At 45.3% G+C, this 16095-nt stretch overlaps 2 protein-coding genes and 1 long non-coding RNA gene across 5 annotated transcripts in view; 1 reads left to right on the top strand and 2 right to left on the bottom strand.

Moving 5' to 3' along the window:
• The window catches only part of ADAM12 (ADAM metallopeptidase domain 12), a 395901-nt gene extending 388023 nt beyond the window's left edge, over positions 1–7878 (top strand). Inside the window, exon 23 of the mRNA XM_027529319.1 lies at positions 2978–7878. Coding sequence (XP_027385120.1) covers positions 2978–3038 — 61 coding nt within the window. The 3' untranslated portion in view covers positions 3039–7878. The remainder of the gene's footprint in view (positions 1–2977) is intronic.
• Positions 827–4842, bottom strand: LOC113884629. The gene is made up of 3 exons (XR_003508943.1): positions 4352–4842; positions 2285–2493; positions 827–932 (listed from the first exon to the last, which is right to left on the bottom strand). It is a non-coding gene; the product is annotated as an uncharacterized LOC113884629 (long non-coding RNA).
• Positions 7879–11379: 3501 nt separating the features above from the next.
• FANK1 (fibronectin type III and ankyrin repeat domains 1) overlaps positions 11380–16095 on the bottom strand; it is a 107375-nt gene continuing 102659 nt past the window's right edge. For all 3 annotated transcript variants that reach the window (XM_027529322.1, XM_027529321.1, XM_027529323.1), the window contains 5 exons: positions 15304–15469; positions 12464–12607; positions 11873–11950; positions 11735–11779; positions 11380–11629 (listed from right to left, as the gene is read on the bottom strand). In XM_027529322.1, the coding sequence (XP_027385123.1) occupies positions 11564–11629; positions 11735–11779; positions 11873–11950; positions 12464–12607; positions 15304–15469 (499 nt within the window). In that variant the 3' untranslated portion in view covers positions 11380–11563. The remainder of the gene's footprint in view (positions 11630–11734; positions 11780–11872; positions 11951–12463; positions 12608–15303; positions 15470–16095) is intronic.

Here is a 16095-nt window from a genome sequence, read left to right on the forward strand (position 1 = left end):
CCACATAGAAAGGCCTTTTTTTTTTTTTTTGCTCTTCTCCTGAGGCAGTGATTTTTTAAAAAAAATTTTATTAGAGTATCAGTTCAGTTCAGTCGCTCAGTCGTGTCCCACTCTTTGCGACCCCATGAACTGCAGCATGCCAGGCCTCCCTGTCCATCACCAACTCCCAGAGTTTACCCAAACTCATGTCCATTGAGTCAGTGACACCATCCAACCATCCTCTGTCATCCCCTTCTCCTCCTGCCCTCAATCTTTCCCAGCATCAGGGTCTTTTCAAGTGAGTCAGTTCTTCACATCAGGTGGCCAAAGTATTGGAGTTTCAGCTTCAACATCAGTCCTTCCAATGAACACCCAGGACTGGTCTCCTTTCGGATAGACTGGTTGGATCTCCTTGCAGTCCGAGGGACTCAAGAGTCTTCTCCAACACCACAGTTCAAAAGCATCAATTCTTCAGCTCTCAGCCTTCTTTATAGTCCAACTCTCACATCCATACATGACTACTGGAAAAACCATAGCCTTGACTAGACAGATCTTTGTTGGCAAAGTAATGTCTCTGCTTTTGAATATGCTATCTAGGTTGGTCATAACTTTCCTTCCAAGGAGTAAGCGTCTTTTAATTTCATGGCTGCAATCACCATCTGCAGTGATTTTAGAGCCCAGAAAAATAAAGTCAGCCACTGTTTCCACTTTTTCCCCATCTATCTGCCATGAAGTGATGGGACCAGATGCCATGATCTTAGTTTTCTGAATGTTGAGCTGTAAGCCAACTTTTTCACTCTCCTCTTTCACTTTCATCAAGAGGCTCTTTAGTTCTTCTTCACTTTCTGCCATAAGGGTGGTGTCATCTGCATATCTGAGGTTATTGATATTTCTCCCGGCAATCTTGATCTCAGCTTGTGCTTCCTCCAGCCCAGCGTTTCTCATGATGTACTCTGCATAGAAGTTAAATAAGCAGGGTGACCATATACAGCCTTGACGTACTCCTTTCCCTATTTGGAACTAGTCTGTTGTTCCATGTCCAGTTCTAACTGTTGCTTCCTGGCCTGCGTACAGGTTTCTCTTATTAGAGTATACTTGATGTACAGTGTGGTGTTAGCTTCAGGTACACAGCATGGTGACTCAGTTATACATATATATATTCATTCTCTTTTGGATTCTTTTCCTATATAGGTCATTACAGAATATTCAGGCAGGCTCCCTGTGCATATACAGTAGGTCCTTGCTACAGCAGGTTGTCTGTTTTATATATAGTGATATGTTAATACCAATTCTAATTAATCCCCCCACACCCACATCCCTTGAGTAAACCCTAAGTTCATTTTCAAAATCTGTGAGTCTGCTTCTGTTTTGTAAATAAGTTCATTTATATCATTTTTTAAATTAGATTCCACATATGAATGATATTTATCTTTCTGTCTTTATGTTTGAGCACTATCCCACTGTATATATGTACCACATCTTTATCCGTTCCTATGTCGATGGACATTTAGGTTGCTTCTTGGCTATTGTAAATAGCGCTGCAATGAACACTGGGGCGCGTGTTATCTTTCTGAATTAATGTTATCTCCAGATGTGGGATTTCTGGGTCACATGGTAATCCTACCTTCAGTTTTCTGAGGGCCCGTCATACTGGGTTCTACAGGGGCTGCCCTAGTTTACATTCCCACTCACAGTGTAGGAGCATTCCCTTTTCTCCACACCTTCTCCAGCCTTTATTGTTTACAGACTTACTGATTTTTAATTGGAGAATAATTGCTTTACAATGCTGTGTTGGTTTCTGCCATACCTCAGCATGAATCAGCCCTGATGGGTATACATATGTCCCATTCCTCTTAAACCTCTCTCTCACCTCCCTCCCCACCTTCTAGATGGTTTAGACTTTTTGATGATAGCCATTCTGACAGGTGTGAGGTGGGGTACCTCATGGTCCTTTTGATTTGCATTTCTCTCATGATTAGTGATGTTGAGCATCTTTCATAGGCTTTTTAGCCATCTGTGTGCCTTCTGTGAGCTTCCCTGGTGGCTCAGAAGGTAAAGCATCTGCCTGCAATGCAGGAGACCCAGGTTCAATCCCTAGGTCGGGAAGATCCACTGGAGAAGGAAATGGCAACCCACTCAGTACTCTTGCCTGGAAAATCCCATGGACGGAGGAGCCTGGTGGGCTACAGTCCATGGGGTCGCAAAGAGTCAGACACAACTGAGCGACTTCTTTGGAGAAATACGTTATTTAGATCCTCTGGGGAAGGCCCTCTCTTAAATGATCTCAGGCAGCTGCCTGTCTTACCTCTGCCAGTTGATGATACCAGGGGGAGCTGGTTCTGTCTCCACCTAGGAGAACACTCTGTCTGTTCATCTCTGAGGGATCCCACGTGCCCAGCTTCACTGCCCATCCTTTGCAGCCGCCTCAGTACCGTCGCTCCTGGGCACGCTGTGGCTGGTGGAAGACAGGATACACGGGCAGTGCAGATAGACCCTGGGTTATGCAGTCAGTACCTGCAACATGTCAGGTATCTCAGTCATTCTCTATGTTGACTTACTGAAATACTGCTACTCTGGACATGGTGGGTTAAATGAAATATGACTAAAATTATTTAGTCTTTTTTTTTTTTTCATCCAACTGCTAGAAAATTTAAAGTTGCATGTGAGATTCACCCTTGTGGCTTGCACCGTTCTGCTTCATGGCATTCTTCTCGAATCACTTTGTGGATGGACAGGAGGGGCAGCTTTGAAAAGGGTCATAAATGGCTGAAGATGCTGTGGCCCTCAGCAAGGTCCTTTCTGAATCTGCCACCCCTGCTGCTGGAAAGAGCTGTTGGTCTCCAGCACCTGGGGTGGGGTGGGGGGGCAGAGGTGAGATCTGACCCTGGAAGCCCATCACAGCACAGGAAACGGTATCTCCAACCTGGGCATCTAGGGTTGGCAGAAATCGCTGATAGGGCCTCTGACCACAGTCGTTTTCTCCTCTCTCTTCCTGCAGACCTGCTCCGAAACAGCCCCATCCCGTGCCCAGACCCGCCCCCATTGCCTATGCTAAGTGAGAAGCAAGCCGACACCTTTGTTCAACAGTGAAGACACAAGTTTGCACTATCTCTCAACTCCAGTTGGAGTTTTTTTTTTGTACCAACTTTTAGAATTTTTTAATTTTTCAAACACCATGATTTGAAAGAACTTTGAGCTACTGCCGTCGGTGCTGTGCTGTGCTATGGTGCTCTGTATACTTACTTGCTCAGGTACTTGTAAATTATTAATTTATGCAGAATGCCTTTTACAGTGCAGTGCGCTGTAGTAGGCTTTTTTTTAAAAAAGAAAAAAAACCCATCACTGAGTTTTCCATGGAAGGAAGGCTTGTTGTGCTTTTAATAGTTTAGTGAACTTGAAATATCGTGTTCTTTGGGATTCTGGACAGGATGTTATTTCTGATGGAGGCTTCATGAAGAGGGCAGTTGCCCAGCTTACCCATGGCGGTGGTTCTGGTACCAGACACCAAACAAGAGACCCCAGGTAGAAGGCCTGCTCTGAGGCCAGAGCCTGGCTTCAGGTCCAGGCTGGGCTGGGCCTCCAGGGATATTCTGGACACTGTCACAGCTGACGGGCTGGCCCACCAGGGTTATCCCTGGAAGCTCCAGGATCGCAGGGAAGGACCTGGCTTCTGGCCAGGGGGCTCGGGAGAGAGCCTGGATCCTGGAGAGGAATTTTAAGGTGTGGCCACTGTAGGAGACAAGACTTGGAACACGAGGCCAGGCAGACACTTGACCTTGAGCTCACCAGCTATGAGCACGTTTGGAGAGCCGGCCGAGAAGTTTGCTTTATAGAAACACCAAGAACTTCTTTTCCTGGCTGCCCTTTGCGGAGTGCTGGCATCAGCGCCTTATTTAGATTGGGAAAGGTGGTGTTTCTACAAGACAGCTACTGCCCGAGCCCTGCAAACCTCCATCTGCCTGTGCTGTTTGGAGCTGAACAAATTACCACCTTGTGTTCTTGACTGTAACACAATGATACTGTGTTCCGACAGACAGATGAGGCTTTCCACAGGAGCATAACTATTTTCAGATGTGAACCCGTAACCAGATCTAGTGAATCAATTCTGGAGATAAAAATCTCCTTTTATTGCAAGGTTCAGCTTATTAAAAATTAGGCAGAATCCCTGTGCTTGCAAAAACTGCAGCCAAATGGAAAGCTGTGTTCACTGGGACAGGTCTGCTGTCTTTGTTAGGATAAGTTGGACAAAGAACCCTAAGTTACTAGTAAGTTCTCTTTGGGGCATCTTGTTTTCCCACCTTGGCTGAAGGAATCTTTCAGAGATGTTTTTAGCGTAAAACCTGGATCTGTTTCTTGAGGTTTTACAACTTACCTGTTGAGCATCAAAGTCCTCACATTCACACTCAATATTCATGAAATGCAGTCTTGAGCAGCCGACTTATCAACCTTTCACTCTTCGGATGTCAGACTGGGGAGCCATTTTCACAAGGAGATCTCGAAGATGCCTGTACCTAAGGGCATGAAAATTACAAAATTACTCAGACAAGGTCACACGCCATTATGCCTGTCTTCTAGTGGGGTCCTATGCGACTAGTTTTCTCATTAGAAGGCAATTGACAACCGTTCCATAATCCACTCTGTTTTATGATAGAGCTTCATCTGGGGTCATTTCCATGGTTTTTCCATGCCTTGAAGCAGAAAGACAAAACGTACCAAGAATCTTGGTTTGCCTTCAGGAAAACAAGAGTGCATTTAGCTCTCCCTGAGTTCCCACCGTATCTAGGCAACATAGCATTCAGGATCATGGATAAACTCAATAAATCCATGTCACACACACACAAAGGGAACGCGACTCTAATACATTCCAACTCTTATAGCATGCAATTTGTTCATTATGCAATTATTAGTTTCTTAAAACTATAAAGCCATGTTAGAAAATATTACTGCTGATGAGTATTTACAGAATTACTGTAACTAGCATTATATCTGGTAATTGTATTAAGGCCAAAAACATATTCTATGGGGAAGTTTACAGCATTTTTATGGTGCATTAGGTGGGTATTATTTTTATAGACACCCAAATCCTTGGATCTGGCACTGCAGCCCCTTCTGCTGGGGCAGGGAAGAGGGTGTGAACTTTTCTCGTCTGTCCTTAACTAGAATTCCTGTGCTTCTATTTCAGAGAACCAGGAATAGTTTGGTATTAAAAGAGGTTAACGCTGTGATCCTACATGTCATCATCACTGGCCACTCGGCCACGGCTGATGACACATTTTTCTCTCTACATACTAAGTGCTTTTATAGAGCCGTGCAGTTCATTTCTGGAAAAGAACATATTTAAACCTGACACCCCCGTACAGTACACAGGGAATGTTATTCAAGGAACAGTACTTCCATATGCAGTATTTAGCAAATGAAGCATATTCAGCAATAACTTTCATTTTAATATAACTTAGGAACCAAGAGCCAGTTTGCTTGGGGGAGGGTAAGAGGTATTTCTCCCCCTTTTTATATCCTCCTAGATGATAGAAATGAAAATGAATACTTATATTTCAATGACCATCTATTTTTAATATTTTTTTAAGATTGTATGGGCATGAATACTAGAGTTAATGTGGGTTTAGATGGCCTTGGCTGAGAGTCCGCACGCCTCGACGCAGAGTCGGCCCCTAGGGGTCGTCACTCTCCTTCCGTCTTACTAGAGGTGCAGGTTATATGACCCCACTTGACTGGGAACTACATGGCTAACCTTCCAGGCGTTCTACTGAAAAGGTGATTTCCTGAAATTTTGTGTAACAGTGTGCTTTTCCTGACACATGGACTCAGATGTGTAGCAACCGAGAGAAACGGTGCATAACATTTTCCATTGTCAAACTGTGCATCCAGAGACTGCCCTTCCCCGTGCGAACTTTCCAGCTTCCACATGTGGGGTGACATCACAGAGACCACAAGAGCGACAAATTAAACTACACGAGGATAAGTACTCCCAACTAGTCTCAGAGGGGACTCTTTTTATGCCTTCTTAACTTTATTAGGAATTCTCAGGCTGAAACCAGAGGCCATTGTTCCCTGGCAAATCCGTACAACATATCCATATCTCCTCCGAAAGAAAAACAGCTCAGACCCTGCTCTGTGGCAGACTCTTCCTACGAGACTGTGATGTCCCGTGGTGCTAAACAGAGGCTGGTACTGGGCCAACTCGAATGCTCGAGCGTCTTCCTGCCATCTCTCAACTGCTGTTTACAAGCATTCTGAGCCACTGAGACCCCAGTGACCGGGAGGGCGCCATACCTGGGCGACAGCCTGATCCCCCTACCAGGCTCTCGGTGTGAGGCTTATTTCTTTTAAGACTCTTGCCCTGGAGGGCTCCCCAGGGTGTTTGGGGAGCAGGAAGCCCCAGGGAGGGCAGACTCAGCCTGGAGACCCTTCTTCATTGTTAGGACCCCAAGCAAACACAAGTCACCCAGGTAAACGTCACACCCAGAAGTCTCTCCAGGGCCAGTGCTGGCCCCCAAGGGGGATTCAGGCTGTGGATCCGCCCCACATGATGGCTGGTTGGCGGGAGCCTGAGGCGTGCCACCTCATCTCCCCAGGACTCGAGAGAGAGGGCGGTGAACACATCTGGACACAGGTGGCCTCAGCTAGCATCTCTCCCGATCATCAGACCCAAGTTCCTTCCCCAGCCCTAATCCAGTCTCTGACACATCTCTGCAGTTTGGTGGCTGCCCCGCAAGTCCACCCAAAACCCGGCCTTCTCCAGGGCCACAGCTGGAAGCAACCCTGCCCACTCCCTGCTCCCCACACCCGCCACCCCAGCAGGGAATACAGAAGCATCTACCCTCCGGCCAGGCACCTCCCACCTAAAGACTTACTCTAATTACAAGGGAGAGTTGGCCATAGGAACTCAGTTCGCCTGTGATGACCGAACGTCTCTCGACTCACTCTCCACCTCTTTCTTTTAAACCTGTTTGAAAACTCTGATGGTCATATGCGTAACAACAAGCTAAAGAAAAGGCTGAGAACCGTTTCTGTGCAGCGATGCTTCCAGAAGCCACTGACCTGCACGGGTATGGACTGTCTCTCTGCGTTTCATGAAGCAAACCCCCTCTTTTCTTTGAGGACACCAGTGGCAGAGCCCAGCCAGTAAGAGCCTGACCCATGAGGCACCAGGAGGAGAAACCCCGCGTACAAAACTGTCGTAACAGCCAGCAGTCGCTCGTGATAGCCGGAAGATTTAATACACAAAGGAATTTTCAGTACTCTGTAACCAACCCTGATTTTTCCACATCCTCTTCAGAAGTCATTACCTGTGATACTCCTTCCATGAGATTTTTTTAGTCCTCAATTTAGCACATTTTAAATCCAGACAAAAGGAAAAAATCTCATGTGATCATTTTAGTTTTGCAAAGAAGTGGACTGATACCTATGTTTATGGCCTATAAGCAAATACTTAAGTGGGAAAGACAGTGATAGAGAAAAAAAAAAAAATACATCGAACTAGAAAGAGAAAATCCCTTCAGAGTCCATGGAGAGTGAGCAACATCAGAGTTCGCTGCTCTTATGTACCCTCTGTCAGGGCAAGTGGGGAGGTTTGAAGGAAAGTGCACTGTTTGAACATGTATGGCACAGAACTCTCTAAAACCTGGCTACAGGCCATTCAGCACAGTACAAAGTCACAGCTACTAAACCAGTACCTTCATTTTTATAGTGCTTTGTCCATGTATCACGCTTTGGTTTGCTAATTTTTTTTTTCACTTACCTTTTTATGTTACAGTCTGTTACCTTTGTACACGTTTCTCATATCGGGGGGTCTACAGGTAACACAACTTGCTATTTCCATAGAAAAAAGTCATTGTTACGAATATTATATCCAATAAATGGTATACAGGTCAATATAAAGAGGTGTCCCATTCATTACTGAGATTTTTACCAAAGTAGGGGCGGGGGAGCTCTCAAGTTGGAGAAGGTATCTGTATTCTCATCCATGTATAGATGCACGAGATGCATAAGAATCTAACAGGGGCATCCCTGGTGGCTCAGCAGTAAAGAATCTGCCTGTCAGCGCAGGAGACCCTGGGTTCAATCCCAGGGTCGGGAAGACCCCTTGGAGAATGGTATGGCAACCTGCTCCAGTATTCTTGCCTGGGAAATCCCACAGACAGAGGAGCCTGGTGGATTACAGTCCGTGGTGTCGAAAATGAGTCAGACACGACTTAGCAACTAAACAGCAAGAACCTTAAGAAGGGTGGTGAGCTGGAGGGTCAGGAGATGAGTGCTGCAATCCACATGAGACCATCAGGGGGTGGGATGAGGAGGGAAGATGTCTGTATGCCTTTTCACACGTACACTAGGGGTGTGCTGTGCTGTGCGCAGTCGCTCAGGTGTGTCTGACTCTTTTCGACCCCATGGACTATAGCCCACCAGGCTCCCCTGTCCACGGGGATTCTCCAGGCCAGAATACTGGAGTGGGATGCCATGCCCTATCTCCAGGGGATCTTCCCAACCGAAGGATCGAACCCAGGCCTCCTGCATTGCAGGCAGATTCTTTACCATCTGAACAACCAGGGAAGCCCGAGAATACTGAAGTACGTAGCCTATCCTTTCTCCAGGCTAGTTCAGTTACCAGCGGAGCTACCGGGGAAGCCCATACTAGAGGTGGGGGAGACCTAATAGCTTTTCTAAACAATGTGATATACAACTTATCAAAATAAAGTTTTAAAGCTCACCTCATTTATAGAAGAGATAAATTCAGAAAGAAAGAAAGCAGGACTAGAAATATTTACACAGAAGAGTAAAAATCTAAGTGCAAATGGAAATCTATTACAATTTTTTTTAATAGCCTCTGATTTCATAAAGAACTTCATTAAGAAATCAAATTTACAGGATGATAACAAGGGTCCTTATTTTTCCCAGCTTCCACCCATGAGAAAGCAAGTAACAAAGTATGTACATAGAAGGCCTCAGACATAGCTAATAATGTAAATCAATTGATATATGTATGTGTGTGTATATATATATATATATATATATATGTCAAATAGGATACTTCAAACACACAGAATGTGCATGCACCTTTCAAAATGCCTCTGGAAAAATTATATAATTTTGTACATTAATGCATGAAGTAAAACTCAGATCTAAAAGGTTCAAATGCTGACGATTATAATGCACCGAAGGTAGAAAAACTATGTCCTAGAAATGCACTGATTCTTCAGTCAAAGGTGAACAGCAGATTATGTAGCAAACAGCGAATGAGACCAACCGTGACAGCACAGTCTACAGCCGCGTTTCTCAGACTCCCTGAATTCCAGGCGCCCGCCTGCGATGCTTTTGATGATCCACTGCTCATGGCCTTTCCTGGGGTGTTCAGTCCAGAGGGAATTCCAGTTCAGAAATGAAAAGTATAAATTAATTGGGGAAAATGAAACTAATAACAGCATGGGTTGCTTCCTTGGGAAAAATTAAAAACACAAGATAAGCCTCCATCTAGTCTCACTCAGGAGAAAGATTAAAAAGTGAACACACAGCACATGAGCACATAGAACCCAAGCCCACTGAGCCCGATGAGATCATCTCAGGGATATAAGGATGGCTCAGTATTTTAAAATCTAGTAATCCAAGTCAGCAAATCGATAGCATGTTGGGAAATATGATTGGCAGAGATGCTAAAAAAAATATTTGATAAATTCAATGCCCATTCCTGAATTTTAAAGTCTGAATTTAAAGGAAAGGCAAGACAAGGAGAGAAGGAAAGGAAGGAAGAAAGTGTGAGTCAAGTAAGACTGGAAACCACAGGACTTGAGAGGTGCTTCAGTGGAAAATGTGATTCACAGATCTATGCTAGGACCTTCCAGGCAGTCATTTTGGGCTAGGTTACACTTCAGTGACAAGCCACTCTTCAATTTCAGTGACTCGCAACACAAAAGGACTATTTCTCACTCACATCATGTCCGTTCTGGGTGAGCTTAGGCTCTGGTATCGGGACCCTGGCCTGTGGAGCAGCCTCTGTCAAAGTCATGGCTGGTCTTGTGACAGAGGGAAAAGGGACCGGAGGTTCTTAAAGCTCCCACTCAGACAGGCAGCATCTATTTCCATGCACATTTCATTGACCAGAGTCAGCCCCATTATGTGGCCAAGCTTGAGGCCCACAAGAAGGGGCATGCCCTCTTTCCAGAGCTCATTAATATCATCTACAACAGACGGAGAAATGAAGTTGAGGTGAATGTCAACATTGATTACGACAGGGGAAAGGAGCCTTGGAGACCTGTGATAATGCTCTGATTTCTAGAGGGATTTTTTAAATCTAGCGAATCTAGAGGAGTAAGCATTTGTACAAAAGGTAGAACGTAGTGAAACAGCTAAGAAGAGGACTGCATGAGCCCCACGGTTCATGGGATTCTTCAGGCAAGAATACCAGAGTGGGCTGCCATGCCCTCCTCCAGGGGATCTTCCCAACCCAGGGATCAAACCCACATCTCCTACACTGCGGGCAGATTCTGCACCACCGAGCCACCAGGGAAGCCCATTCTATAAATAGTATGGAATGAAGCGGAAAATTGCCAACATCAATAAAATTGATTGTGTGCTTTTGCCCCATGCCCTTCCCCTAAAGTTTCGGCACTTTTATTACCTGTAAGTTGGTCTTTCCCTGCAGAGAAGATTGCTGTCCTGGGCAGACCTCTGTAGCCTGTCTTCTCTCGGGGCCGAGTTAACTAGCTCGTCTCTCTGAAGACACAAAATGCATGTGGTCAGCTAGCTCCCTTCTTTGCCGATTTTAAGTGTGTCCACTGAGTTCAAGCACCAACACTTTTGTGTCTGAGTCCCCAAGCGGCAGACCTGTCCATTCCTGTTTGTGTCGGATCTGAGCGATCAGCATCAAAACCCTTTCTGCTCTAAGGACTCAGTGAAATAAAACTCCTCATTGGCAAAGCTGCCAGCAGGCCAGGTCTTTCATCATCAGGGCCTGAGTCTATGCAAACAGAGCCTCAGACCGGACTGTTCTAAACAGACTCCTCTAACAGCAGAAGCGGAGTCTTGAAATATGTATCTCGCGCTTTGATGTGAGGCCAAGAGCTGAGCAGAAAACTCTGCTCATGGCCTCCTAGGCTTTCTGGAGGAGCGTCCCTCCAGGAGGGAGCATCACCTGGCAACACGGCTGCAAGGCCTTAGGTTGGGAGGGAAGGACAGAACTGAGAACACATGGGGGGCGGGAATTTCCACCGGCTCCAGGGGTGGCTCGGAGGGCAGACAGCTTGGAGGATGGGAGCGGGAAGAGGGAGACCGGTATGTTGCTATGCATCTCCATCTCTGGGACCTAAATATTTTGTTTCGCATGTAACTCCAAGTTCAGGAAAACATCCTCATCCTGCAGATGCCCAGTGACAACACCACCGCCACGCACATTTAGGTAAAAAGGTGTATTTCAAAGTGGGAACAGTTGTATGTTACAAAAGTCACTGTGAATCTTCAACTAAATAAGTAATTAAATGTATAGCCCTCAGAGACACAGAATTTCTTCTTTCCAGTTCAAGTCCCGCTTTGGTTTGTTTCACTGGGCTTTGAGAGGAAGTAAGAGGTTCCCTGGTCAGCGAACAGACGACTTCTTCAGCATTTGCTTTCTTTTCCTTTCTTCTAATAAGGAGAGGACATTCTAGATACACAAAAACAGGTGCATGTCATCCAAGAGTTGGGGTTTTTTAATTTTTTTTTTAAATGCTACAAAATTAGCCTCAATGGGCAGCAACAACATCCCAACCTGTCTGTCGAAAACTCTGGCCATTTCGAGGACACCTTTGCCAAACTGAAAGACAAAACAAGAAAAAAAAAATTCTTTCGTGCCTCTGTTCCCTCCTGCCCTCCAGGAAAATCTTGAGATGGAGATGGAGTCACATACCTCATTTTTCACACTTGCATCTGCCCCTCTGTCAAGAAGTAACTGGACTAATTCTTCGTGGTTATTCAGCACAGCCACCTAGAAAACAGGTCAACAGTGGGGTGTGAGCAGGAAGGGGATCTCGGTGCAGGCGGGTCCAGGACATCCACCAGCAACACCCTCCAGAGGCAGAGCCGACAGGGGCCAGCGGGGCTTTGCAGGATGGGCGTGTGGACCCCACTGCACAGCGCCGGCAAACACAAGGGAAATGGAAAGGAAATCTGCTTTCCTCCATGTGAGACAACACAGCCGAGGCCAAACCCAGACAGAGAACAGCACTCCTTTGTTCCCATCCCAAAATGGCCCCAGAGACTGGAGTTGGCAATGCTTCAAGAAATACTTGTAAAAAGACTACAAAGATACCAGACTGGGCTCCCCCCAGAAAAATGCCACGATGACATCACCATGCCTTAATCCACAGACCAGTGGGGAATCATACACCACCCAAACCTGGTGCTTTTATGCAGCTGAGCTCAAAAGAAGGGCTCTTACGGGGCAGCTGTGACCTTAATCCCACACATCAAGCCAGGCGCTACACGGAGCAAGTCGTACCATCAGAGGGGTCTTCCCGTCTTTGTCCTTCACATTCACGTCTGCGCCTGCGTCAATCAGCAGAGAGGCAACCTCCTGGTTCCCCGAGACTGCAGAGACTCTCATGAGTGGGGTCCACCTGGAACCAGCATCCACAGCGTCCACCTGCGGAGCCACAGGGTGAGTGGCTCTCAGCCCACTTTCTTGTTCTGCACATCACTTGTGGGAAGCTTATAAAGCAATGTCTACTTGCCCAAATTCCCCCGATTTAGATAGCAGTCTTTCTAGACCTAGTGATAATCAGCTGGACTGTACTGACTTTGTTCACATTTACTCAGTGAGCATCTGTGTTTGGGCCACTTTAAAGGATGCAGACAGGCCCCAAGATGCCTCTCACCACCCATGAGCATCTTCATTTACACAGCATTCAAAGGGAAAGAAGATGGGATAGAAAAAGGAACATAATCCTCTTCTCCTTGGCCCCATATGATCTGCCTTATTTTCTCCTGCCTAACTTTCCTCTCCTGTTTTTATAGTTTCTGCTTCTTTTTTTAAGTATCTTTGTAAGCAACGTTAAGTCCCTTCTGGAACAAGACAGGAATATAAACACCCACCCTGATATTTACCAATAGGTATTAATTTTAAGCAGAAGAATTACAAGTAAATACAAAGCAACCGGATCTCTGACATGAAGTCCAGCCTGAAAAATTAGCCAACCTAATGCCTTGTCCAAAACAAGAGCTTGCCTGCTAACAAGATGGGCCATTTCCCAATAGCCTAACCTATACCAACATCTCGCAATTTTGTGTTTTAAAAGACATTTTAAAATAAGGGAATGCAAATGTTGTCTCCTTCAATTCCATAAAGACTTCATCAATCCATGAGGCATGATACTGAAGGAAACATACACATGTGCACACAGATGGATACCTGGATGCACACACACTCACACACACACACACCTGATTCTGTTACAGAAGAATTACTCAAAGAAATCTACAGCTTCAGTAAAACATCAGACCAGAATAACAAACAAGGACCTGCTGGAAGAGCTTTAAGACCCTGCAGGTGATTTGTATGTTTGAGATTACCCTCTGCAACACCGTTAAGATTTGCAGCTCTTCCCCCTGCAAATAACAAATAACCTTTCTGGGCAGCAAGCTCTGTTATGGTTAAATAATAATAAAATAATTGCCTGCAATTATAGGGTGCTGTATACATTTTCAGGGCACTCTCATGCACATTTTCTCTTTGGGTCCTGAAGATGAAACAGGGGTAGCTATTTTTATTCCTGGTTTACACATGTTTAAACCAAACCTCAGAAAAGTCAGATGGCCTTCCTGAGGTCACGTGGCTCATTAAATGTAGAAATGGTTCCCCATGGAAGTAAGTCACACTCAGTACAGATCATTCGATTCAAGAAGATGGGTGGTGATGGATTTGTTCCCAGGCCCATCCCTCCATTGTGCTGAGATCATCTACGTGCCACTTGCTGGCCACACAGAAATCTTCAATGGACGCATTTAAAAAAGATGGTATTCACCCCAAATGAGTGTGTCCATAACTGAAGCACAGAGAGCCTACACTTCCAAAATTCCAGTATTTAAATGTCGGTGGCAGAGACCTGCCCTTCTTTCAGCAAAGGTCAACCATCGTTTTCAACTACAGATTCTCACTGGGTCCAAAGCATGAGCAGAACTCGTCATAAACCAAACAAGAGGAACGTGCCTGTCACTACCGCCCAAGGCAGATGTGGGCCAGCCCTAACCACCAAGGCCACAGGCTGACCCTTTGGACCCTCTGTGCACATTTCTAAAACAAAGAAAACAAGAAATGTAATAAAGGGATTTACGTTAATGACTGAGGTATTTTTCCTTCAAGGGGCCCTCTCTCCAGCACTCTATAACCAGTGAGATCCCACAGCTTAAGTCTTGCTTGCCCTCAGTCACTCTCAAGAGACAAACTGAGCAAATCTACAGGCATCTTCCAGGAGACCTAACTCTCCTACTTCCAAGTTTACTTTCCAGGTCATCAGTTTAACTTCTGAAAACCCTGTGCCATCTGGCACTCACCATTAGGACAGCATTTTGTCCATCTTTCCTTATTGCCATGCCCTACAATCTTTATTTAACTTCTTTGAAGTCTTGAACTGAAGTTTTGAAAGTTATCAGCAGTTACCGTAATTGAGCTAATTCCATTTGCCCAACTTCAAAGTATCTACAGATGTCCAAACAACTCTAATTCTATTTGCCAATGTAGACTTGTACTTCCTGATGACTTGAAACCAGGAGCAACACCTGCTTCGAAGCAAAGACACAAGAGCTGGAATGCTCTCTTTTTGATATAGTTTGCTCTTTGGAAATTTTCTGTAATGATTCATCTTAAAGCAAAGAATAAAAAATGATCTAATTCTAAAAGCAGTAAGCTGCACTGTGACCGTAAGAGTTCTGAACGTCTCGGTGTGTCCAGCACCTGTGACAGTATCTGGTGTGTGGTCAAGACACAACCAAGCTTTGCTGGCAGATGGAAAGAAGAGATAAATGAGGAAAGGAACAAAAGAATAAACAAAGTAGAAGCAACATCAGGTCCAGCTTTGGGTTCATTCAGCAGTTTCCTTTTCCCCCACACAAGTTGAACCTCCATGACAACCTTGAAGCCTCACTATCGTTGAGATCCTATAAAGATCTTTTTGGTCCCAAGGCTTCAGGAACCTTCTTGCTCATAAGTCAGAGAACTTCCTCCAGTGTTGCTTGGTTCAGCTAATCAAAGGCATCCACAGGAGGCCCTGCTTCCCCTGAACCTGTGGAACAGCATCTAGGTTCCTCCCTCCACGTGTGCAGTTGATGAGGCGGGCCCCACACCTCACAGCCGTCCCCTATCATCCACTCAATCACGTTGCAGTGGCCTCCGTCTGCAGCCCAGTGCAGAGCCGTACAGCCTCCCAGGTCTCTGGTGTCCCAGGAAGCACCATGTCTTCGGAGATATTTCACAACATCCAGGTGTCCTGCATAGCATGCAAGCATCAGACTGCAACACACGGCAGAAGAAACATTTGGCTGTTAAGTGCAGTTACCACACTCAGGTCCATATGTATCCTCCCTGGTTTAAACCTAAGAGAGAAATCCTAATTTGGGTGGAAAAGTCAAGAAAAGTATTCACATAACATGTATGTGTCTATCAACTAATAAATCGACTGTGGTACATCCATTCAATAGAATTCAGCCGTAAAAAGGAAATGAAGTACTGAAACAGGCTACAAGGTAGGTGCCCCCTAAAACAGTATGCAAAATAAAGGCAACCAGACACAAAAGGCCATGTGGTGTATTAGTTCACTCATATTAAATGTCCAGAATAGACAAGTCCATAGAGACAGATTAGTGGTTTCCAGGGCTGGAGGGAGAGGAAATGGAGTGTGACTGTAATGAATTCAGAGCTTCCTTCTGGACTGATGGAAATCCTCTAGAGTTATAGAATAATGGTGGTTGCACAACTCTGTTAATATATTTTTAAAGGCTGAGTTGTACATTTTAGCAAAATTAATTTTATGGCATGTGAATTAAACCTCCAAACAATGAATAATCACTGCAAATGAGTAAAATGTCAGATATGAAATATACCTACCAGTCCATGGTGATAGTCAACAGAGGCAAAGG

The sequence above is a fragment of the Bos indicus x Bos taurus genome, chromosome 26 (genome assembly GCF_003369695.1).
Source record: "Bos indicus x Bos taurus breed Angus x Brahman F1 hybrid chromosome 26, Bos_hybrid_MaternalHap_v2.0, whole genome shotgun sequence".
NCBI lineage: Eukaryota > Metazoa > Chordata > Mammalia > Artiodactyla > Bovidae > Bos > Bos indicus x Bos taurus.